Consider the following 26468-nt stretch of genomic DNA (forward strand, 5'->3'; position numbering starts at 1 on the left):
GTGTGGGGAGCTAGGGACAATTTCCAGAAAGAAGTAACATCTTATCTTGATTCTGGGAGAGGAAGAGTCAGCCGGTCAAAGAAGAGAAGAGCGGAAAGGGAAAAACAAAGTGTTCCATGTAGAAAAACCATTTCCGGGACACAATTCAGTATGTCTGCCACAAAATGTAAGAAGAGCATATGATACTGATGGCATGAGTCGGATCTTGAAGGCTACTGAATAAGGCTGTTGAAAGCAAAAAGTGTCCATAATCAAACTGTCGTAGAAGAAATACATAGACACAAAAGTAGAAGTCCAAACGGCCATGAGGTAAAGGGACATCACGCAAGGGAAATGAGGGAAAGTATGTTCTAAGATTCTGAGAGCTTTTTTGAGGGGGGTCTTTATTTTTCATTCATTCCATTGATATTTGTTGAGTTCTGGCATATGTATGATACTATATGGTTATACAAATGTGACTGAGGAATATTTTACTCTCCTCCCCACCAAAGAGCTGTTTATGATGGTTAAGAGAATGCGGATAATTAGCTTTAACAGTAGACAGAATTAATGAAGGGCAATGAATGAAGAACAAACAGAAGATTGAGAGGACAAAGAGGCAACTATGATTCCAGATCTGAAGAGATCAGAGGAAATCATCTGAGATGGCTGATCTTTGAAGGATGTACACAATTTCAACAAAAATAAAACCGAATAAAAGCAGCAGCAAAAGCTCAGGGGAATAGGGGAGCCTTTATAGACTCAGAGACTTCAGACAAGAAGTAATGGAGGTAGAGACGCCACAGAGCTCAGGCAGAGGAGACACTTCTAAAGCACTGAGGTCAGCTTGTGCAGCTGAGAAATTTAGACTTTATCCTGTGGGCAATGTTAAAATGAGCCCTCTAAATTAATATCGGAGAAAGGCTGAAACCAGGCCATCCTTTCCTAAGAGGCGTTTTCTATTTTACTCTTATTTGAATATCACTCAAGCGAGGTGTTAAACCCAAAGCTCTGAAAAAAGATTGCTCCTTGAATAAAGGTAAACTGAGCGTAAGGCACCTCTAAGACAAGTACTTCCAAGTATCACATTTAAATTGTCAATACATATTTAATCATCTTTTCATATTCCAGTAAGTTTTTATTAACTTTCTGACTCCAATAAAACAGATAGGACTCATCTTGGGTAGAGAAAGTTGGGAAACTAGTGTAAGTCCAGTCTCTTTCTTGTGAGTGTAAACGTTCATCACCAACTGTCCCCCACCCGCGTTATCCTGCCCCACCTGCATGCACGAAATCCAGGAATCTCTTCAGGGAAGTGGTCTGGGACTCCAGAACTAAATCTCACATCTTCATCTTTGTTCTCAAAGTAGGAGCTTCAGATGGTTCTCTAGATAAATGTGTTGAAAGCATGTCTTCTTGACCACATCTTAATTCTTTTCCTTCCCACCCTCAACTAGTCCAAAAAGAGGATGCTATTCTTTTTCATCCATGTCAAGGCCAGGAATTAAAGGGTTTTTCCAAAAACACACGCTTGTACAACAATTAAAGAAAGTGGATTGTTCCTGTTCTAAAAGTATTTTGAGACGGCCTTTTTTCCCTCATTTGAAATTTAGTCCACTTCTTAATATGTAGGATCTTTATGTTTTCAGCAATTAAACAACAGAGAAAAGCCTGTCTAACATGGCACTGAAAGTCATGACATGTATAATAGTCTCCTATGTGTTTGCTAAGAGACCCATTTGTCCTGTGATGAAATCAGGAAGGAAACTATAGCTGTACTAATATCTAGGATATATTGAGCACTAACTGTTGTGTCATGCACATTTTTAATTGCTTACTATGTAACTAGTCGTTTGATTTTACAACAGACTTAGAAGGTTGACCCAATTATCTGAAGCACACAAAGGAGAAACCAGTGAGCCCGTAAGTGTTAGAGTCAGGGTGTAAGTTATCCAACTTCTGTGTTCTTGTTTTGAATAATTACATTATAATGTAACTTCAAAGGACGAAAAGGCTCGGATTATTTCTGAGCAGTGACACAACGCAGCATGGGCTTGGGGCCTTAGTTTACGTACATTACGCACGAGCAATATATTTTTCTATTTCAACATAGGACTCACCAGCAGTGACACACACACTCACAGTCATCCTCTAAATCTAGGGCAACGTTGGGAAAGAGGCATGCGGATTTCCAACAAAGGCTGGAGGAAAACTGAAAGAGGCAGGAACTCTGGCTCTGCTGCCGTCTGAATCTGAATGTTTATGTCCCCCCCCCACTTTACCCCCCCAAAATTCATATGTTGAAATCCTAATGTCCTGTGTGATGGTATTTGGAGGTGGGGCCTTTGGGAGGTGCTTAGTTCATAAGGGCGGAGTCGTCATGGATGGGATTAGTGCCCTTACCAAAAGAGCCCCAGAGAGCTCCCCAGCCCTCTCTACCAGTGAGATACACGTGTGCAACCCAGAAGAGGGCCCTCACCTGGCCATGAGGACACAAGTCGGATCTCAGACTTCCAGGCTCCAGAACTGTGAGAAATAAATATCTGTTATCTATAAGCTGCCCCGTATGTGTTTTGTTACAGCAGCTCGAATGGACTAAGACAAACTTCAACCCATTTTGAAGGGAACAGGAGAGGCTCTAGAAGTCTTCCTCCTTCCCTCCTATTATATCTTTGACACCTCTCAGGGAGCGTGGCTGAGAAGGGGCCACCATGAGCACCCAGAGGTCTCACTCATGACCACATTCTCCACTCTTCCTTAAAAGGGGAAGGCAGGATCCCAAGCTTTATACTCAGTCATGACCTTGGGGGCCAAAGGGAATGTGGGTGAAGGAGGCAGGCTAGGATAATCAGGTCGTGCCGTGCTGTGCAAAATCGTCCAGCAGTTTTCTGTCTCAGAATCAGAGCAGAGCTTTTCAGAGGCCTAGGAGACCTCAATCACACACTGGGTTTATTCTGGGAATGTTTTCTAAAGACTTCACCAGGCTCAACCCAGACCCATTAAAACAGATTCTGCGGTTAGGCCCAGGCGTGTTTTCAGAGTTCACAGAGTGAGTACAACATACTCCGAGAACCACCTTCCACTGCCTGAGGTCGGTCTTCCACCCCCCCCCCAACAAGCTCTTGCACCTCGTCAGCCACTACACCCACCCCTGCTTTCCTTGCGCTCATGTCACAGACAGTCTTGTGGTTCCTCAAACATGCCAAGCATGCTCCAGAGACGGGCCTTTCCTCGGCCCACAACACTCTTCCTTCCTGTGCTCTCACACCCACCCCTGCAACTCCTTCAGGGTCCCTAATCGGAGACCTTCCCCAACCATTTCATATAAGATAACAGATAACACTACATAAAATACCTCCTCTACTCCCTTGCTCCGTGCACTCTTGTCTTCCAACCCTGCCTTATTCTTCTCCATAGCTCCTTTCACTCTCTGACGTGTGTAGTTGATTCCTGTCTATTCCTCATTCTAGAACGTGAGCTCTACCCACACAGGAACTTTGATTCTTTGTTAGAAGTCCACCTGGTATAAGGTCATTGCTCAGACATCAACTGAATGAAGAAATGACCCCTTGGACCTTCCTTCTTACATAGATTTGTTTTTTGAAGCATTCTAACCCAAGCAGTTGGTAGAAGGTCAAAACAAACACATAAATAAAAGTCCATTTAAAGCTTGTAAAAATAAAAATGTCTCATCGTTTTATACAGAAAAAGTCTGAAGAGCAAAAAAAAGTATGAGCTGAAAAGTATTTACAATAGGACATACGATATACCTTCACTGTGCTCTAATCCTTCTCTTGATTTTTAAACTAACCCATTTTCCCCAGTGTCGAAAATTAAGATTCTGGGTCTCAAAATCATTTTGTCAAGGATATCTGGTACCAACACTCTTTGATGGGCTGTCGGCTTTTGTGGCTTCTACTCAACAGCTCCTCTCACACAGTTTCTCTTCTGTCCCTCACAGTCTCCAGAGCCCGGGCTTCTCTTACTGCCTTCAAACCCAGGTCATGGGGACTCTTTTCCAAGTTGTTTTCTAAAAGTGCCCTCTGTTTAGGATGCATGGGTGGCTCAGTTGGTTAAGCATCTGCCTTCAGCTCAGGTCATGATCCCAGGGTCCTGGGATCAAGCCCTGCGTGAGACTCCTTGCTCAGCAGGGAGCCTTCTTCTTCCTCTGCCTGCCATTCCCCCTGTTTGTGTTTTCTCTCTGATGAAAAAATAAATAAAATTCTTAAAAAAAAAAAAAGTGCTCTCTCTCCGCTCTCAGTCATGGAGAGACCAAGTCAGTGACCCTCCCAACTCTTTCACTTTCCCTAGCCTTGGAGAAACATCAATGTGATTACTCTGATGTGGACTAAGTCATTTTCCATGTCATATCACTCACCAAAGGTCTACAAAAAATAGTCTGGAAATTATGGGCATAAAGGCAACTGACATTTGGGCTCCAATCACTATCTGTTATATATTAGACTTAAGACTTTTTTTAGTGATTAAGGTTTTCCACATTAAGACTCTTTACAAAACTGGGTGTATTCTTCCCCTTCCCAATAGGCAGCCCATTTGCAATGTGCCCCATTAAGAGGCAGAGTCTATTTCTGTGCCTCTTCAAACAGGGCTGGCCCTTTGACTTGCTTTGAGCAATAAAATGTGGTGGGAGTAAAATGTGGTAGGGGAGGTGACATGCTAGTCTGATGCTACGCTCAAGGGATCTGGCCCACTTCTGCTCATTCACTCTTGGACACATGCTGCCCCATACGACAAGTCTAGGACAGCCTGTTAGATAGAAAGAGTCACATGGCTCTAGACAATAGCCAGCAAACTTTCAGAGGCTGAGCCTTGATTGTCAGGGACCCAATAATAATCATAATAAATCCAGGGACCCAATTAAGACAAAAATAATCCAGACAGAGGACCACAGAATTAAGTAAATAAACAATCATTGTTTTAAGCCACTAAATTTTGGGATGGTTTGTTACCCAGCAAAAGCTGATACATTTATCAAATATTTTTTACCACTAGAATTGAAAAAGTTCCAGTTGATATTTATGAAAAAAAATCCCCTATTCAAAATTCCAGAAAAGCAAAAGACTCACATAGAATGTCAAGAAAGAGAATTGAAGGCGGTTCTCAAACATAGGAAAAAATAAAGCTCAATGTACTTTCCTTGTTTTTATTTTTCTCCTGCCTTTGTCAATATTTTGATTCCATAAAGTATTTTTTAATAAAACTGAGCTTTAAATAAATTATTATAAAGGCTCACCTTTCAGTTCCAGATTGCAGATGCTTCTTTTAATAAAAGTAGGTGTTCAATTAGCACCAAAGGTGTGATATGAGTTAAAAGCTAATAAAGTTCATCCTAACAGGCTTATTATAGGGTCTGGCTCAGCACATTTTCGAACTTAACACATTTGAACTTAGCTTTTATTCTTTCTTTTCAGGAAGAAGTGATGTATACACATTTATAGAGCTTCCCTAGATTTAGGTTTCTTATTTATATGTCAGTTCCACCTTTAGTTTATCAAATGTTGATTGTCCTTTTGTTTCTATAAATTTCCCAGGCGGTGGAAGAAAATAACTTTAATTTTATAAGACTTTCTACTTAAGTCAATTTTCAGAATTGAAATGTAAAGAATTAAAGGAAGCTGTACCCAGAAAATCCTCAAGTGTAATGTAAGGATTAGATTTTTCAAATTTTTACTGATTGTTAGTTAGGAAGACCCGAATTTGGAAAAGAACAAAATGGAGAATAGAGGGAAAAAAAATCACCACTAATGAATCTATTCCAAGAAACAACCTTGGAAGATTCTGGAAAGGAAACTGACCAGCAGTTTAAATCTGGATTTGTTCCCAGAAGATATTAATAAATAAAAAAGCTGTGAACTTTTCATTCTTAAGAACGAGAGTGATGCCCTTCTGGATACTGATACAGAGATGCCTGTCACGGATGTGGGGAGGTAGACCTGGCGCACAGAGGTGGAGCCCCACATCTGCAGGCATAAGTCAACCCTCTTCTGCCAGAAGGCCATCTCCTTTTCTGTCCTACAAGCCCAGGCCCCATTCCTATCTTCTGAATTATGAGGCTTCCAAACTTTGTGGTTTCTCTTTTTCTTCTTTCTTTTTCTTTTTCTTTCTTTCTTTCTTTCTTTCTTTCTTTCTTTCTTTCTTTCTTTCTTTCTTTCCATCCAGTCAATGCTAAATAAACACTTTTTAAAGCTGGAAAAGCTACTTTTCTTGCTCAGTCCCTTGATATAATGCTCAAGAAAATACACATGTGCACATGCATCTTTTTTATATCTACATGGAATGCAGGCAATTTTTTCTTCAGGATGTACACACACACACACACACACACACACACACACACACACACACTCCCCAGTTTTTTAAGCATTTATCATATTGTATGGTCTCATATCTAGCTTTTGGTCAACTAAACTCCCTAAGTGCCTCTTTTTGTGTAAATAGCTATGAATATATTTCTATCCTTCTGTATTTGTGTACATTTTTAAAAAATCACATCATAGGCCATCACATTTATTCATATTAAATTTCATCTTATTAATGTGGGTTTAGCACTCGCTTCTGTTGACATTGTTTTGATTTTTTATTCTGTCTTTGCTTGTATCTTTCCTGATTGCTATTAAGGAGGATTCTGCTTAGGTTTTTTTTTTTGTTTGTTTGTTTGTTTGTTTTATTTTGTTTTGTTTTGCTTAGATAGCCTTTAAAGTATACTAGGTATTTACTAGAGACATAGTTGAAATTATTTGAAAACAAATGGCAAAGGAGACTGAGTTAACTTCCTATAACAAATTTTTGAAAACATTTATGAATAAAGCATGACAATCATAATCTTTGCAGTTTCTATCATATACCAAGTAAGTAAAAATCATGAGTAAAGTATGATTATAGAATACTTTCTCTGCAAATCTTAAATGGATTGGGAAAAAAATCTTGTTTCCATGGTTTAATTTAGTAATAATCAACAATTCCTGAGATACTGGCCCTTTTCTATTTTTAAGGATAGAGAAAGTAGGGGAAGCAGTAATTGGTTTAATTAAAAAAAAAATCACATGGTATATTTAAAAAGGCAAAGAGCTGAACCCAAGCTTTTAAGATGAAATAACATATTCATGGTGTGTGTTTTGTTTGTTTGTGTATGTTCACCTTCACAGAGCAAATGAGTATGAGTTTGTGTGCATGTCTATGTGCGCATGTGAATATACGTATATATGTGTTGGAGCACACATGTGCATATACGTATGTGTGTTAGGTCCTGGAATTTCAGCATATCTTAAACACTGCTCAGTGAATTCTAAAACACAAGGACAAACAGAATCTCTGTAACCTCTATCTATACACTGAACATATAATCTGAAATCTATTATAGATATCACTAGAGAACACATGCTCATTGAAATCTTACAATCTTGGGGCGCCTGGGTGGCACAGTGGTTAAGCATCTGCCTTTGGCTCAGGGCGTGATCCTGGCATTATGGGATCGAGCCCCACATCAGGCTCTTTTTCTATGAGCCTGCTTCTTCCTCTCCCATTCCCCCTGCTTGGGTTCCCTCTCTCGCTGGCTGTCTCTATCTCTGTCGAATAAATAAATAAAATCTTAAAAAAAAAAGAAATCTTACAATCTGATTTTATTTCATATTAAGACGTATTGTAATGTCTTTTGGAAGTATATTGTATTTGACCAAATTAGTTCATTTCAAAGTAATTTTGGAATAAATGGACAATCACTAAATTTCTGAAATTTTAATTTGAACAAGAACAAGTACCATATTGTAGGCTAAATAAATTTACTTAGTCCCTTGATATAATGCTCAAGAATATACATACGTGCACATGCATCTGTTTTAGACATATGAGAACAACTTGATAGCTACGCATATGGTAGTGCCTTTATAAATAATAAATAAGTACCCAGGGGGAATATATGCATGAATCTAAGAGCATGAGATATAAATGGAATAAAAATAAAATATTCCATATATTAAGGAAGCTATGGAAAGTAATCGCAGATGAATCAAATTCATTTCCTAAGGTATTATATTTTAAATAAAATTTACCTTTTACATTGTTAATCAATAGAGAGAATTTGGGGCTAATAAAATATGAAGCTATCACTTTCTCCCTATTAAAATATACTTGAAGGCAAAGATAAAAATATAGATGCGGTAACACTGGAAACTGAAGTTAACAGTCAAGCATCTTCCAGAATCTGAGAAAAATTTCCCTTAATAACAGTATCAGTGGAATTCAATGAAGAAACATACTATATCTTACATGTAACGTTAACTGTCTGAAACAGAAGAAATGGAGACCAATCAAAACCAGACATCCCTAATTCTTAAAAGGTTAAACACAAATTTACCATATGATCCAGCAATCCCACTTTTAGGTGTACACGCAAGAGGAATGAAAACCTATATTCACAAAAGGATTTACACAAGAATACCCTTAAAAGCATTATTCCTAATAGCTCAAAATTGGGAACAACCCAAATGTGCATCTACTGGTGAATGGATAAATATGGATAAATAAAATGTGGTACCCCCCACAATACTATAATATCCAGTGATTTAAAAAAGAAGGAATGAACTACTGCTACATGATAAGACATGGATGAGCCTCACTTATGTTAAGTGAAAGAAGCCAGACAGACACATACTGTATGATTCCATTTATATGAAATGTCCAGAAAAGGCAAATCAATAGGTAGAAGAAGTAGATTCGTGGTTGCCTGGAGTAGCAAGAGGGAGGGAAGGAACGGGGATTAACAGTAAGTGGGCATGGGGGATCTTATAAGGTAATGAAAATGCAAATTTCTTGCATTCTTACAATTACTAATTGTAAGCCTTGGAAATTTTACTTAGAGATCACTGAACTGTACAGTTGGAATGGGTTAATTATATGACATGTAAAACATGGCTCAATAAAGTTATTAAAAAGCAAACAACTGGGCAGCCAACACTTCTACATCCCAGCCCTACTTTCTCCAACACACGCATAAATATTGCACAGATCCTGCCTTATCATGTATCTGGAGAAAGGGCCTGGCTGATTTGCAATCAGCAGCTCTCAGGTTATTAAAACTCCAATGCTCCAATACAAGCAGGAGCCAAGCAGTGAAGGAGCTAGATGATTAATTGTGTAATGAATCATTAGCTAGGTTCTTTTCCTATCCAGGGCTTCGTGGATAGAACCACAGGTAGAAAAGCCTTGGGAACACCCAAATTGAGGTTTGTTAGTTTTCACATACTACTGGTAAAAAAAAGAACAAGATTTTTCTAAGATTCAAATTTTCCCCCTCGTCAGCATGCCTGAGTGCTGCAGTAGTAGACTTTCTCATGTTCCTTCCGAACAGGCCAGAACTAGATAAAGGTCTACCAGCCATCAGATGTTGGATTGGAGCTGTGTGTACCAAGCTGTGCGACAGCTTTGCATCTGAAAACAAGCAGTCTCGAGAGGGACTACGAACTAGTGACACAGTGAGTGTGTCTTGAGACAACATTGAATTTAAAAGGAAAGTCTGACATTCAATGATATTTTTTAAAAAGAAAAAAAAGTAGAAAAATAAAAGTACACTGGACAAAGGCATTTCAGTGGGGAAAGGATAGTCTTTTCAAGAAATGGTGCTGGGGTCATTGGAGATCCATACGCAAAAAGATAAATTTAGATGCCTAACTCACACCATACACAAAAATTAACTCGAAATGGATCATAGGCGTGAATGTAATCGCTAAAACTCGTAAAACTCTTAGAAAAACAGTAGAGTGATTTTCCTGTAGGTTAGGCAGAGATTTCTTAGAAGTGACACCAAAAGCATATGTGATAAAAAAATTCATAAATTGGACTCCATCAAAATCAAAAACTTTTGCATTGCAGAAGACATTACAAAGAAAGTGAAAAGGCAAGCAACACAGAAAACATTACAAATCATACATCTAATAAAAAAAGTGTATCCAGAATATATATAGTTTAGATATCTATTTTTTTAAGAGTTTAATTAAGCCCAGTGTAGGGCTTGAACTCACCACCTGAGATCAGGCCCTGAGATCAAGAGTTGGACACTTAACCGGCTGAGCCACCCAGGCACCCCCAGAATAAACAGAGTTTGAGTTAGAACTCAAAATAAGTAGACAAATAAGCCAATTTAAATGAACAAAAAATAGAATAGATATTACACAAAAGAAGATACATCAATGGAAAATAAGCACAGGAAAAGATGTTTGATGTTGTTAGGGAAACACAAATTTAAGTTATAATGACATACCACTTAACGTTCAATAGAATAGCTATAATAAAAAAGATAGGCAATAAGGTTGGCAAGGATGTTGATAAATTGAACCCTCTTTTGCTGGTAGAATGTAAAATGGTGCAGGGGCTACCAGGATGGCTCAGTCAGTTAAGCATTTGACTCTTGATCTTAGCTCAGGTCTTGATCTCAGGCTTGTGATTTCAAGCCCAGTGCCGGGCACCACACAGGGCATGGACCCTACTTAAAAAAAAAAAAAAGAAGACAATCAAATGGTATCACACCAATTAAAAAAAAATGGTGCAGCCACTTTGGAAAACAGTTTGGCAATTTCTTTAAAAAGTTAAATATAAATTCATCATATGACCCATAAATTTCTCTTAGATATCTACCCAAGAGAAATCAAAAGATAGGTCCACACAAAAACTTGCACGTGAATGTTCATAGTAGCATTATTCATAAAAATGGAAAAAAACACTAATATCCATCAACTGGAGAACGGTGAAACAAAATGTGGTATATATTTTAACTTTTTAAAGAAATTGCCAAACTGGCAATATATACATATATATATGTGTGTGTATATATATATATATATATATATATATATATATCTCATACACACAGAATCAAGTATTATTTGGAAATAAAAAGGAATGAAGTATTGATAAAAAACATTAGGCTCAATGAAAGAAGTCAGATGCAAAAGGCCAAAAATTGTACGATTGTAATTGTATGAAATATTCAGAAAATATAAAGCTATAGATTTAGAAAACAGATTAGTGCTTGATTGGGGTTACGAGTGAGAACCGGAGGTGACTGCAAGTGAGCACGATAGATAAATGATCTAAAATTGTATTGCAGGGATGCTTGCACAACTCTCTGTACACTTACTAAGTCATTAAATTATATACTTAAAACGAATTGGTGGTATGCAAATTATACCTCAGTAAAGCTGAATACAATAAAATGTATTAGGTAAACTAAGAAAAATGTATTCAGCTAAAAAGAAAGAAAAAAACCCAAAAATATATGTTTGAAAGCTATTTACTCTGGAAAACAGAAGGCAGCTTTAAAAATATTGTATTCTTAATAAGATAATGAACATGGGGGCGCCTGGGTGGCACAGCGGTTAAGCGTCTGCCTTCGGCTCAGGGCGTGGTCCCGGTGTTCTGGGATTGAGCCCCACATCAGGCTCCTCCGCTATGAGCCTGCTTCTTCCTCTCCCACTCCCCCTGCTTGTGTTCCCTCTCTCGCTGGCTGTCTGTATCCTGTCAAATAAATAAATAAAATCTTTAAAAAAAAAAAAGATAATGAACATGGCCTCTGTGAACTAAAAATAGAAGGTCATAGAGGAGATTAAGATCTGAAGACTGAGAAGCTGTTGGGAATAAGAAAACTCAAAGAGGACACTACACTTCAATGCAAGAATTAGGGAGTCCCTGGGTAGCTCTGCTGGTTAAGCATCTGCCTTAGGCTCAAGTCATAACCCCAGCGTCCTGGGATCAAGCCCCATATCGGGCTCCCTGCTCAGTGGAGGGCCTGCTTCTCCCTCTCCCACTACCCTGGCCACCCCAACCCCCGCATGTGCTCTCTCCCAAATACATAAATAAAATATTTTAAAAAAAGAATACTTGTATGTGCTTGAGAATATAACCTTAAATTTAATGTAAAAATTAAATTTTGCACTGGAGTCTTCAAAGAGCACAACTGACACAGCAGAAAATTAACTTAATGATACTGAGAACAAACTTGAGAATTTGCCTGAGGACACAGGTGAAAAGGACAAAAAGAGGGTGAAAGGATGAGAAGTAGTAGGGGGTACAAAGTGAACAAAATAGAGCACATGTGATTGTCAAGCCTATACTACAAGAAAGCTTCTCTGAGATAATTAAAAATAAGTGTTCATTTTCAGATCGGAGAGTCTACATGTTCCGGACATATAAACAAAGACCATCACCTAGATATGTCCTGGCGATATTTTTGAACTGGTTATTCTCCTTAGCTGTCCAGACTCATTCCTGCCCCTTCTCGGTCCTGCTCTGTGCTTCAGGAGGCTGACCTCTGCACACTTCTTTATCTCTGTTCCCTTCCCTGCCAGTTGCCTTCCAGCTGGGTTTGGCCAATAGAAGGCACTGGCAGAAATGCTGAGGGATGGAGAAGAGAGAGTCGAGGGTATTTCTCCACACTCCCTCACTTTTTCTTTTTCTTTTCTCTTTTTCTTTTAACTGTGCTTATATATTTTTTTAATTTACTTTTTTATTAACATATTATGTATTATTGGTTTCAGAGGTACAGGTCTGTGATTCATCAGTCTTATATAATACCAAGTGCTCATTACAATCCATGCCCTCCTTAATGTCCATCACCCAGTTACCCTATCCCTCCACCCTTCTCCCCTCCAGCAACTCTCAGTACTCCCTCACTTTTTCAACCTGCCATCTCAGCAGTAGCTACATGTCCAGATGACAGCTCCCACCGGGGGACCCCCCGCCACAGTCCCAGTCTCACCAGCCCCTGGAACACCATTCCCTCACAGCGTCTACATATCTAGAGGTGGTGCCCACATTAAGAGCGTGTTTTCTGAATCCTGCCCATGCCACTGTGAGGAATCCCATATATAGTATCCATCTAGGGTGACTTTCCTTTCCTACTGGACGACCGTGATTGATACAGAACGTAAAGAAAAATATCCATAACTATGTAGCGAGAACACAATCTGACCTACAAAGGATTCAAAGTCAGACTGATCTCATATTTCTCCACTGAAAAACAAATGCCAATAGATAATGGAACAGAATATATGATGTGAAAAGAAAAAATTTTTACTCGCTAGTGCCATTCTGCCATTTCTGTGTGAAGTCAGCCACATGCTATTTTCAAAAGTACAAAGGGTCAAAAAGTATAACATCTACAATTTGCCTCCAGTAAAAAAAAAAGTCAAGATCCTTATCTAATCCAATTAAAGATTATTTAAAACTGAGGTTTCAAAAATGTGGTCGTGGTTTAAAACCACTGATAGTATTGAAGTTGGAGATACATTGCTTGAATTACATACGAAGCAAAAGATATTCTTTAAATTGAAACTATATACTATAACCGTAAGTAATAGTAACAATCTTAGTTCATAATCCTATGTTAGATTAACAAAGACCAAACAGTAATCCAAGAAAGAATTCTTAATTCCTTGTTTTATTCTTGAATTTGGTAATCGGGAAAATTGAGAATCATACATGTATTACCAAAAAACCCCACAAAACCACTTTAAAGTTAATACTAGTAGAATTAAAAATAGAATAACTACCTTCCAAATCATTACAGAACATAATTATTCTATTTTAAATGTAGCCAGAACTCTAAAAGAAATGAATCTGATAGCTATATTTTATCCTCAAAAAACAATACTTTCCATAAAACAGATCCTTCTAAACACATACAGATGGCTACCATTTGATAAAGTTCTATGAAAATCTCTTCTTCCATATGCAAGGAGGCAGTTGATACAACCACATGTCAACATGTTAGTCGCTTATTATGCACGTGAATACAATAATCAATTGGGCTAATTATTTCTGCTATTTATTCAGGGTTCCTGGCCAATAGAATGGTAAGAACGTTTACTTTGTGAAGGAAAGAAAAAAATAATGTAGTTAATTTTATTAACCACTTACCACCATGATTAATTGGCTAGACAAATTGGAAATAACTGAGCTAGCCAGCAGAGGAATATAGAATACTTTGAATTTTTAATTTTAAGTGCTTCTGAGTTGAATCACACTGAATATAAATGGTCCCATTAAGTGAAATATATAAGTATAAAATGGAAAATGTCAGGAGAGAAGCTAAATGACATCTTTAAATGTCATCTTCAAATGTCATTTACCATCTGGATAAAGATCAGTTTAACTGACCCTAAAATGTAAAAATGGAATTAGAATGGAGACATCGAATAAGTGACTGTATTTCCATTAAAATGAAATGAAGTCTAAAATCTTCAAGATATAACTGAATTTTCAATTTAGAAAATACTTCCTAATATACAGTGAAATTGCATGTTATATTTACGCAAATGTAACACAAGTATTAGAAAACAAAGGAACCTAGTAAATTCTAATTTAAGAGCTAAAGATGAGCTCCTCTGACAGCAATCACATCTTCCTAAACGCCTCTTGCCCAGGCAGTTACAGTTTTTGTATATATAACAGTCTCTCTGTGTGAACAAAATAGAAATACAGTTAAATTCAGAGAGCTTAGAATTACCTATGGAGGCACTAAAAGGCACAAAACAATCTAAAGTATCTTGTGCTTGAAGACAATAGCCCTCCTCTCTCTGCTAGGATGTTTCTCTTTAAGAAAAATATGTGTAGAACAGCCAAGGTAGGAGAGACATTCATCCAGACAAATCAGCGATCAGCGCTGCCGGGGAGTGCAGGGGCGGATGGTCTAGCTGCACTGTCCACACGTCCCTTCAGACCTCTGCAGATGTGAAGTGCTGGATGGTGAAGCAGTCAGGTCTGAGGACATGCCTCGTGGGAGAAGGAATGGGACGAGTGGAAGAAGTTAGAATGGCTTTACAGTGAAGGCACCTATAAAGGGGAACTTCACGGTCGTACGCACTCATGGGGAGAGAAAGCAGAAGTGTTTCAAAGCCCTGTGTAAAAGAACTGGAGTCCTGGATACATCTAAATTTCACTCTCATGGACTCAAACATTCTAAGAGTTAAGTCTTAATCAGTGAATCTAGAACCATGTGATAATGACAAGAGCATCTGATGTCTGATGTCTATACCACCTTATGGTTTATAAGGCACGCCACACATAGTCTCCTCTGTTGTCCTTGCGAATGGACTGAAGAGGGTAAATAGTTATTTTCCTTTAAGAGGCGATTAAGTTGAGAGTCAGCTATTACTGATCTATCTGAAATAACACAGGAATGAAACTCTGTAAAAAGAAGAGATGATATCAACAGACCCGAAAATTCGTTTTCTAGCCCTATGTTCCCAGTTCCTTCTTTTTTTTTTTTTTTCCCTCCAAGAATTTCCATTCTATGAGATAAAACAGAGTTTGCCTTTGGATACCTTGGAAGTATTCTCTCAATACTTGCTTAGTGCATTTTCTAAATGTGTGCTAGAGGCACAGAACTTGGGAGACTGTAGGAGAATTGAGGTCCCTAAAGAGGGCAGGGTATTTGCGGGTCTGGAAAAGATAGAGGTGCTTGTGGAAGGGGCGCCCTGAGTCCCAATAGTTTTGCCAGCGGAGACTATGGGCTTGGAGGCAGGCGGATCAGTGTGGACCCTGCCTGCTTACCAGTGATATCAACTTTGCTGAGCCTTGAGTGTTTATCCCTAAAATGAAACTATTTTTTAAAAGATTTATTTATCTGAGTGAGAGAGAATGGGGAGAGCGGCAGAGGGAGAGAATCTCCAGCAGACTCCCCACTGAGCACAGAGCCAGATGCGGGGCTCGATCCCACAACCCATGAGGTCATGACCTGAGCTGAAACCAAGAGTCGAATGCTTAACTGACTGAGCCACCCAGGTGCCCCTAAAATGACACTATTAACAACATCATTACACATAAAGTATCTGGACAGTGATTGGCTTCTAATTAGCACTCGGTGTTGGTAGCGGTTGAGTACCTGCAGGCCTAGGGTAGTTTTCCTTACCTGTTCAGCCAAATTAACTGCTGACCTGACTATCCCAAACATCGAAGATTTAAAGCAAATAGCTGGATAGTCTTTGGGAATGACAAGATCTGCAGTCTTCTCTCATTCTCTAAACCTGCATTTCGTATTGTCTCACCAAACAATATAGAAGTCAAACGCAGAGCTGATGTGTAGGGTGTCAGGGTTGTCCTCTGGTGGTTGTGCTCCCGTCCTCATTCCCCCTCCCAAAAAGCCTATGAGACCTTGTTCCAGGGAAGACTTGTTGCTTCTGGGGAATAACGGGTTTAAGAGAAGCAAGGTAGAGGACTAGAAGTTTCTAGGAGATAGCAAAGTCTCAAGAGAGCTCTAATTCTGGACACAGGGTGAGGCTGGATTTCCTCATTCATTTCCCTCGTATCTTGTTTGGATTACACTAGGCACCATGGAAAGAGCTCTGTTTCTGAATCATATTTCTTGTTCTCCACAAAATAGGGCCTGAAACGCCTCTCCTAATTTCCATACATTCTCTCACTCAAAAGTATTTATTGTTTGCGGCCTTTGTGTCAACAATTTCTGGTTGTTGTGGACGCGATCATGAGTGAGACAAGATTCGGTTCTTACTCCCAGGGGGTTTACAGTCTAGTGTGGGGAGAAAGATACATACCAATTAAATATGGAATAACGGTTGTTCTTATATTGCAGAAGAATATGGTCAAATTGATTAAGCGCCGGGCACTGAACTGGATGTTGAGGGTGCTGCGGTGATCAAACCCAGGGTCAGCCTCAGCCTCATAAGTTTTCCATTCTGAATCGTCAACATCGAGGTTATTCAGCATAGTAATGCACGTGTTAAGTATTGTCAAAGTGCAACTTCCACAAGGCTGTCTTTTCTATCAGAAAGTAATTAACTGGAGGTCAGCGACTACCCTCATGGTTACGCTATTATCTTGTTATATACACGATATATATGCTCAAGAAATGTTTGCTAAATTACAGTCAGATCAAAGTTTTTGGTTTTTAGCCTCGAGGAAAATGCTGAGGCAGAGAGATGCTATTTTCTGCATCACTAGAAGCAGGGCCCTGCTCAGGCAGTCAAGGGTAGAGGGGAGTGGGAGAGAATAATGTTGTGAATTATGGCCCCAAACCTAAAGGCACCACAGGGACTGGCTGGGTCACAGCGATACCCATCGGAGTCCCTTAAGGAAAGGACTAGGTTGTTTAATGGAGGTCAGTTCTATGTGAGGACTGGCTGACGACTGCACTCATTTAGTAGAAACTCTGAGGTTAAGGCAACACCCTGATATCCGTGCCTTTGTATCCTCCGGGTGGTCTTTATGCCCACACTTCAGTAGGCAATATATTACTATTCAATAAATATCTGTTGACTGAATGAATGAAAAAAATACTTACAGTAATAAAAGTAATAGTAGTGAAACTGACTGGCATACCTGACTATAAATAAAATTTTGGGGGAGAATAGAGATGAATAACAAAGTAGAAAATGACATTTTTATAGGAATTTTTGAGAGTATTTAGTTTAACTTCTACATTTATGAACAGAGACTGTGCATTTCAAGTTAATTGCTCAATGTCACAGGGAATGAGAGGCAGGCGTCAGAGTCAGTTTCCAGACGCCATGACGTGTGCGCTTTCTAATAAACCACACTCCAATTCATAGCTAATGACAAAATGTCTAAATGCTATTTTCTGCAAAAGTGTAATTCTTAATTTATTGATTGTACAGATGAGAACTGACAGTTGTTACGAAGGCTCAGCCACCCACCGGTTGTCATGTGAGCCATCCACTGGCTGGTTATAATTGTGAACATTTTCCTGTACTAGGATTAATTTTCTTCATGGTTGCTCGGAAGGCCTCCTATAAAATTTGGTATTGCCTCCATATCCAGTCACAGTCAGGAAGTAATTTCTCTCAATTTTTCTCTCCCTGCCTCGATTGCTACCGAGCTCAGAGCTGTTTCACAACAATGCACATCCCTTAGATTAAGTTGTCCTTCCTCTTCCCAGAATTCTCATGTGACCAAAATTGTAAACTCTTATTTCAAGGGTTATGATTTATTGAGAACTGTTTCAAATTCCCTTTTAAGGTAGGTTAGAGAAAGAAGTTGGAGAAGTAAACAACTCCTTAATATCTGTGTAGGTAAAGTAATTCCATGGAGATATTTAACCATATATAAGCTGTTCATCTCTCATACACAGGTCCCTCAAAGTTCAGCCTAGAGCCCCAGGACCTCTGTTAGATTGGCAGAGTCCACAGTTGGAGACTTAGCTCCTATCAATATGGTTTACCAGAAAATGCAACAAACATTTCAACATACTTTTTTTTTTTTTTTTAAGTAGGCTCCATGTCCAGCATGGCACCCAGTATGGGGCTTGAACTCATGACCCTGAGATCAAGACCTGAACTGAGATCAAGAGCCGAGTGCTTAACCAACTGAGCCAGCCAGGCACCCCTCAACATACATTTGTTGAACAATTTCTACGAAGCCATGCCATTGAAAACATCAGAACTAATAAATATTTGAAATGGGAACTGAATAGATAATCAAAAGGAGATGCTTAATTAGATAAAATTCATATTTATATAGTGCCTTACTGCTTTAAGAATATAAAGTTCAAAATGCCAGCCAAGACACAAACTGGCTATAGGAAGAATCCTTACTCTCAAAGCTTTGAAACCCGTGCTCTCTTCATTCAAATAAAAATTTGATGTTTACAATAAAAGTTCAATATGTTTCAGAAAATACTCCACCAACAGGGACTGTCTCACCAACAGGGATTTGCTTTTACTGGGGGCTTGGCATGTGGGTAAAAGAAAAGAGCCACTAATACACAACTGAGTCTTGGGAATCACTTCAGAATGCCTACAACTGCAGATGCAATTTCATGGGAAAAAATCCAATGGAGTTTATAAATTCTGAATAAATACATCTTTGAAAATACATTCACTACATACAGTAACCTGGAAAACAGGTTTCCTCTGTTTACCAGGCACATTGGTTTTTGCTTTTAATTTAGTCCGTATTATTCCTGCTCAAGTTACTCAAACTACAGCCTCTGAGAAGATGTGACTAAAGTAATAGTTTTTAATTGATGCATTTAAAACTATTTATGACAATTTCATTTTAAAATATCAATGACTGCTGTCCTGTTTTTCAAATTACAACTACCAGAACCAGGGGAAAAAAATATTTGAATGTCAAAGAAATTCCCCCTTAAAACTGTCTCTTGGGTTGTTGCTTTGCTGATTTATCATTTCATTTTTGCACTTGATAACTTAAACATACCCTATCGACACCAAGTAAAGTTATACTCATTTCTTAATTTTACATCAAAAAATAAATAGGCCATAGTAAACATGCAGGGACCAGCATTTGTTTAGTAAAGTGTTCTGTCTGTAAAGAGAGTCTGAGTAAACAGATATATTCTTTGTGTACTTAAAAAAAAGATACTACTGTCGAAATTTATAGTACTAATTATTTTTGTGTTCTAGAATGAGAGTTCACTGTAATAGATAGGGTATATTAACCAAGTGCACAGAAAATAAAAGTCCCAAGATAAACAGTGCTATTGTAGTAGGCAAGTTAAGAGCCCTCTGGGGCAAAGACCAAGGAAAGTTAAGAAAATTATTAAAGACTCTTGCGTGATATCAGGGTGTTTTAACACAAAGAGGATAGATTCTGAAATAAAAAGGATCAAATAAACATTTATCATTATCATCATCATCACCATCATCATCATCTCAGTTACTCTTTCTTCCTTTCCATCTTCAAAGGTCCTTGTTGGTTATTTCTTTCCTCAAATGTCCGTCATCAATGCTTCTCCAATGGTCAGATCTTAAAGGCAACATGAGAAGACCCCTCCCTTCTGAAGAGCACATGGGTTTCAAAGTTCTCAAAGTAAAGTTTCTTCCCACAGCAGCAGGACTTTATGAAGGGCAGTGACCTTCAATTAACTGTAGCAGAGACTCATCCCTCACAGAGCCTCCTCCATATCCTCACTTTATGCTATTTGTGCGTTAACTTGTCCTGGCATTCACACTACGAGCTAGTTGTAGTTTCCATGAAATAACTTTTGCCGAAACCTGTCTCTGATTGCTCGTGATGCTGAAAGACCACCATTTCCCCTGGGTTACATAAAAGTAAAGGCATTTTTCTACTGCAAGAAAGCATAATGGTAGTAGCAATCAATGTTTTGTAATTGGATGAGAATAGCATTAAGATTCTAAGACTGCATCCTAACAGGTCCCTCTAGTTTGCAATTGGCAGAATACCAACTGTTTCAGTACAAGCAATGAGTTGCAGTAGACTCAACTAATTACCTCTATTCTGCCTCTACTCAACTGTTCTTACCCCCGGTGCCTACTCTGTGCTCTCAGAGGAAGAAGACAAGCAGATGGATGTGAGCAGGTGCTTAGGACCTTGTGCAGCCACTAGCCTCGAGAGCAATTGGTCAACACCCTTGAAGCCAATTAAACTCTTAGTAAATGGTTTCCAAACTCCAGCAGATGGTCTATTGGTCCCAGTTGTGCTTTTCAACATCTATGTGCCTCCATGTAAGAAACTAAAAACTGAGAGTTAGAGGATTGCTTCTCTCTAGTATATTCTACTTAACATTTTATGATTTTACTCCATAACTAGTGTCTTTTCTTCATAATGGAAAGTTTGGCCTCGTTCTGTTTTCTCCACTGATTAGAATGCCACAAAGGGATGACAGTTGTGTGGTTAACACTCACCAAGGACTTGAATATGTTTTCATTTTACAACCAAGGAAGCAGATGATTAACTGAAGCTGTCACAGTAATACAAGGCCAACTCAGGCTTCAAACTCACAGCTCCTTCCCCACATAGTGAGACACTTATTACTGCAATTCAGTTTTAATATTGATCTTCTTGGAAAATAACAAAGTTACCCTTCCAAGAATCTCATTTTAATGAAACATTTCTGATTTCCAAATATATTTTTAAACTATCTTTTCTATTCCCGACACTTTTCTGAACACTATGAAGGTCAACCTCAAATGAATGATTATAGAGCTTCCCTGACAGAATATTTTTCATTTTTCTTTTATTACATTTAGAATCCCCCAGATCTTTATCTTCCACTCTCTTGTCCTTCCTCTCTATTTCTATTTCTTTTCTCCACTCCCACCCACCTTCTCAAACTGGGATGCTAAAATTGTAGAGCCCATCTTTTTAATCAAAGGTTACTTTAAAAGCTGATATCCTGAATACATGCTCCTAAATTCCCTACACTTTTTTTGTTGTTGTTGTCGTCTCTAATTAGGGACTGGAGTTTGGCTTTTAGAACTCCAAGGAGAATGTGAATTTCCTTTTTGGCATGAACAAATACCCACATTGCTTGATGTTATAAGAGTGTTTTCCCAAATCAGAGTCAGAGTTCTGAAGGAAGAAATAGTTATAGCGAAGGGTGTAGGGAACAGAATCAAGGAAATGCATCTACAATGATTCTCCTGAGGACATTATCAGGTTCTAGCCCTTCTTCCCAGTAGCCAGACTATTCTGGCTTTCATTTTACAAGGGGAGAGGTCCCATCTCTCTGGCTAATGGACAGTTAGTCTGCAGGCATTTTACCCTTTTCTGGACACAGTATGAAATCAGAAAACTCTTACGCCATTCTTAAATCCAACTTCCAGATATTTACTAAAAAAACATTCACATGATACCAAATCACAAAGTATTTCTCTTTTATTCCTGGTAGTCAAATGAAGTTTGTTTTGACTTGAATGCTCTTAATTGTATAAACAAGGAATATGGGAGGAGGCAAGTGAGGTGTGAATGTGGAATGGAGCCTAACGCAACTGACAATGAACTTTCTCTTTGCTTGCCTATAGGAAGGTGTTTAATAGCTATGGTTATAGGATGAATTGGGTCCCCTCAGTTCACATGCCGAAGTTGTAAACTGAAGTACTACAGAATGTGACCTTTTTTGGAGAGAGGGTCTTTACAGAGGCAGTCAATCTACAATGTACAACGTATGATTAGGGAGGTCCTAATCTACAATGACGGATGTCTATAAAAGGGGAAATTTGGACACAGGCATCTATAGGGAGGATGCAACGTGAACATGAAGATAGCCATCTACAAGCCAAGGAGAGAGGCCTGGAACGGATCCTGCCCTCAAAGGGAGTAAACCCTGACCACACCTTGACTTTGGACTTCCAGCTTCCAGAACTGTGAAAAAATAAATGTCTATTATTTATACCACCCAGTCAGCGGTACTTTGTTCTAGCTCCCTAGTGAACTAATAGAGCTGCCTGTTTCATTGTTTTCCTGAAAATTAAACTTTCATTTTTTGACACATTTCAACTGTACGTTATTGTTTAAGAAACATATACTTACCTAATTTCATAGTTAATCTTTTAACTTTAGGGAAAAAAATCTATGCTACTCTTTAACGATAACATCCTGGATGATAAAAGTCATGATAGCTGCAGGAGATGTTGAGAATCATTGAAACAACATCTTAGAACTGAATTAACTGAGGAAAATTTGAAGCCTTTTAAGTCACCCAGTTAGTTACTGGTAAAGATGGTCACATGGCTCCCAGTTTCCATGTTTTCCTACTGTAGCACACGGCCATCCTTAGGTATCAGCCAAGAATTACATATCATGAAAATGGTTTTGCCCTAATTTGTCATGTTAAAAAATATTTAAAATCAGGATAATATAACAATAAGTAGAAACTCAGATCACAAAATAGTTTACTCCACTGAAACTATTTAATACAAATTCCTGGCACATATTCCTAATCAGGCTTGATATTTTCACTGTTACGTGGTAAATATATTTTTATACCCTATACCATTTTGAGATAAGTATAGCAATGAAAGGTGTAATATCTCAGTTAGTCCATGGAAAGATTAGGATTATCATTTAAATTCTGCATATTTAAGCAGAGGAAAATATCCAGAGGACCATGTGTGCATTTGCTAATTCTCAATAATAGTTTTCACAATTCACATTTCACATTTGTGTGTACATTGTCAGCCAGTTTTCAAAGATGATTATTCTAATTCAAATTGCTAATTATCACAAAACTAATTACTTCTTGATAAATCTTTTCTGTTTCTTTTCTTCTCCAATTATTTTCTTTGCTACTAATCTTGTTCTTTGAGAAACTTTAGGGAAAACATGGTAGAAACTTCAAATACCTGATGTGGAAGAGGACCCTTGACAATTCTACCCTGAAGGGTAAGAACTAAGATGAATTGGTCAAGGTTACAATGAACTAGATTTCAACTCAAAACAAAGAAAATGTTTTAACAGAGCTATGCTGTGACAGAATCGGTTAATGCAGATGATCTTAAAGGTCAGTCACTGGTGATGTTCTAAGCATTAGATCATTTGGGGGTTTTGTCATTACGAAGATTCAAGCAGTGATTCGATTCAATTCAATTTGATCTGATTTGATTCAATTAAATGGTTTTTATGGCCGTTATGTCCTAAAAGTCTGTGTTCTATGAACTTAGTAGTAATCACAGGACTAGCTCTTCTTTTCAACACTTAGTCCTTCATACTCTTGACATCCTTTGTGTTTGGTATAGCTGTATAATTTCTTTAACATAAATTTATGTATTTATTTGACGGGGCTAGGGGCAGAGGGAGAGGGAGAAACCCAAGCAGACCCCAGGCTGAGTGCAGAGCCTGACGCAGGGCTCAATCCCACAACCCTGATTTAACATAAATTTAGAGGACAGGATGAAACCTCAGTCTGAGCTCGTATATATCAAGTTAGAGGCAGGGGTGAGGTCAGTTTTTCTTTGCTACATATTAATTTAGTATGAAGTCACGTGTCTGTTAGTATATTGGGTGAGAACAACAAACTGTTCTATAATCATAAAAAACGGAATTATTTTAACAGTCATATTAGTCCTGGGGATTCTTTTCTAAAGAACTAAACGTATATGTAGCATACCGTGAGGTAATAGAATACTAACCTCCTTCATTTTTTCCAGTTCGTTCTGTAAAGCTTGCTTTGCAATCTCAACTTCTATAAGCTGTTGCCTCAGTTTTTCATTTTCATCTTCTGTTGTTGTTCGCTTTTCTTCCACATTTTCCAATTCATGGTGAAGTCTCACAGATACATCCTTTGCAACCTAAATTAAAGTGTTTTAACAATAATATATAACTAAAGACAATACAATAAGTGGGCTAAAGTTATATTCACATTAAAACTACTAAGAGCCAAAAATAAATAAATAAGAGTCAATACATAAATTGTTTCTACCATATACCAGTAAACTTTCCAGATGCTTTATCTATAAGTCATTCACATATATAAATTATTTAACCCTCCAGCAATCCCATGATATAGGGACTATTACTATTCCTACTTTATAGATGAGGAAAAGGAGTCTCAGAGATGTGAAGTAATATGCTCAAGGTCACAGAGCTAACTAGTGGTCAGGTAGTCGGGCTCTCCACTCTGTTCCCTTAACCTCTGCACTCACCACGGTCATAGATGTTCAACTGTGATATATCTTGTGTAAAGAAATGTCACATATCTCCTCTAATTCTACAACAACACTAGTAATTTCCATTATCACTCATTTTAAAGACTAGAAAACAAAGTCTTCCCAGGAGAGACGTGGGGCTTGAATTTTGATCCTATGATGTCAGGCGATTACTTTTAGGAAACATATCAGTCCTTGAGATTAACTATTGTTTTGTTTTGTTTTACAGGATACATTTCAGCCTTTTGCTTTGAGATTATCTTGGAAATTTTAGGGTTTGGAACAAAACCCTTTGGTGTAGTATTATGTAGTGGCTCAGAACATAGACTGTGGTTTTATACTGGCTGGGGAGACAGCCTGGCCACCTATTAGCCGATTCCCAGGGCTGGGGGCTGGGCACTTTACCTCTGTAAAAGGTTCAGCTTCCATACAAGATGATCAAGATGATGCTATTAATAATCCCAGCCTCACAGGTGCTTTTTTTTTTTTTTTTTTTTTTTTTTGGTCTTGAGCTAACATTTAGAGAGATAACTAACTCACTGTTAATATATATGAAAATGCTTGCCACAGTTCCTGGTGGATAGTGAGCACTCAACAAATGTTAGGAAAAGAAAAAAAAATAATATGACTTCCATTAAGTTTTTCTCACAGGTTTCTTTAAAACAAATATAGGATAATTACACTTGATTTTCATATCTTGAGGAAGTTAAAATACTTAAAATTATGTTTGGTTGTCCAAGGTTATGAAGATAACATTGATTTGCATTGTCAGTGAATCTGCCTACAGGCAAACTACACTGAACAGACCACACCTACTTAAAAAACGTATTTCAAGGTTAAAATTTCTCCACTGGGGGAAATTCTAAAGGAACAGGTTCACATTAAGAATGGGGTTCTTTCATTTACTGCACTTGCTCTTTACTTCTCCAAAAGGGGCGGCAAGTTGGACAGATTTTCTTTCAGGCAGTTAGCAAAGTACCGAAAGGAAGGAGTCCTGGAGGAAGGAGGTTAGGGGGCCTTGCAGCGAGAAACCCAACTCTAATACCTTCCCAATGCTGTTCCTATTCTGGCCTCCAATTTCTTTTCCTTCAGCAGTCTTTATCGCTCTGCTCTTGACTGCCTGATTTCACCTGCCCTCTACTTGAAGACAGCCTCTGGAGGCCGATCAACCAACGCGAGTCTGCGCTCTGCCACGCCCACGTTTCTGCCGGGGGAGGCGCCCTCCTCCCACCATCTCTGGAGGAGTCACCTTTACTCCCAAGAAAGCCCACAGAGCTCGCTTTCCGCAAGCCTTCCACGCACACTAGACCCTTTAGACCCACTAGTCTGTTCTTCGCTTTCCCCTGCCTGGAACCTGATATTTCGTGTTTAGCGCTGCGGAACTCTGTCTTTGCTAACGACCAGCGAAGGCCTTTCCTCGCAAAGAGGTCCCACCTGCCGCCCCTGCCCCCCCACTCCCACCCCCAGCCCCCGCGCTGCAGACCTTGAGGTCCTGCTCCAGGCTGCGCAACAGCTCCCCGTCGATTTCTCCAGTCTGTGCGTAGCGGAGCCTTTTGCGCTCGGCTTTGCGGAGGCGGTACTGCAGGATCCGGCAGTTTTTGTTGGCTCTCTCCAACTCGTGGCGCATTTCCTGCAGTTGACAGGCATCCTCCTCGAAGAAAGTGTCCCTCATCTCGTCCATCTCGGTCCTCAGCTCATCAATCTCGTTCTGAGGCGGTGACAGGCCGCGGGTCAAAATTAACCTCGCCCCCTGCCACCTGGACATGCACCGTATGCACCCCATCCCAACTCCAAATTCTCAGTTTTATCGCCCCCTCTCCATGAGACAAGAGTGACAGACATGAATGAAGAAACTAGAAAAACGGGCCTTCTTTTGGCCTTCTCGAGCTCTCCTACTCTACCTCTCTCCATGAAAAAGTGGGACAAATCATGGTAATTAGAGAAATGAAGGCCCAAATTTGGATTTAAATTAAGACATGAGGCTACTCATCTTAGGCCGTTTTAAATCTAGAAAAGGCCTAGGAGGCCCCTCCTCTTCCTTCCTGTTCCCTTCCCTCTTTAAGGCCCCCTAACAGGTTAACAGCCTCTCACCCT

The 26468-nt window shown here is 38.9% G+C and overlaps 1 protein-coding gene across 2 annotated transcripts in view; it reads right to left on the reverse strand.

The window, feature by feature from the left end:
• The window catches only part of MTCL3 (MTCL family member 3), a 55283-nt gene that overhangs the window by 27646 nt on the left and 1169 nt on the right, over positions 1-26468 (reverse strand). For both annotated transcript variants that reach the window (XM_087865473.1, XM_045805586.2), the window contains exons 2-3: positions 25858-26082; positions 23859-24017 (exon numbers count right to left, since the gene is read on the reverse strand). In XM_087865473.1, coding sequence (XP_087721599.1) covers positions 23859-24017; positions 25858-26082 — 384 coding nt within the window. The remainder of the gene's footprint in view (positions 1-23858; positions 24018-25857; positions 26083-26468) is intronic.

This window comes from Ursus americanus, chromosome 11, assembly GCF_024610735.1.
Source record: "Ursus americanus isolate L20-20 chromosome 11, mUrsAme1.1.p, whole genome shotgun sequence".
Lineage (NCBI taxonomy): Eukaryota > Metazoa > Chordata > Mammalia > Carnivora > Ursidae > Ursus > Ursus americanus.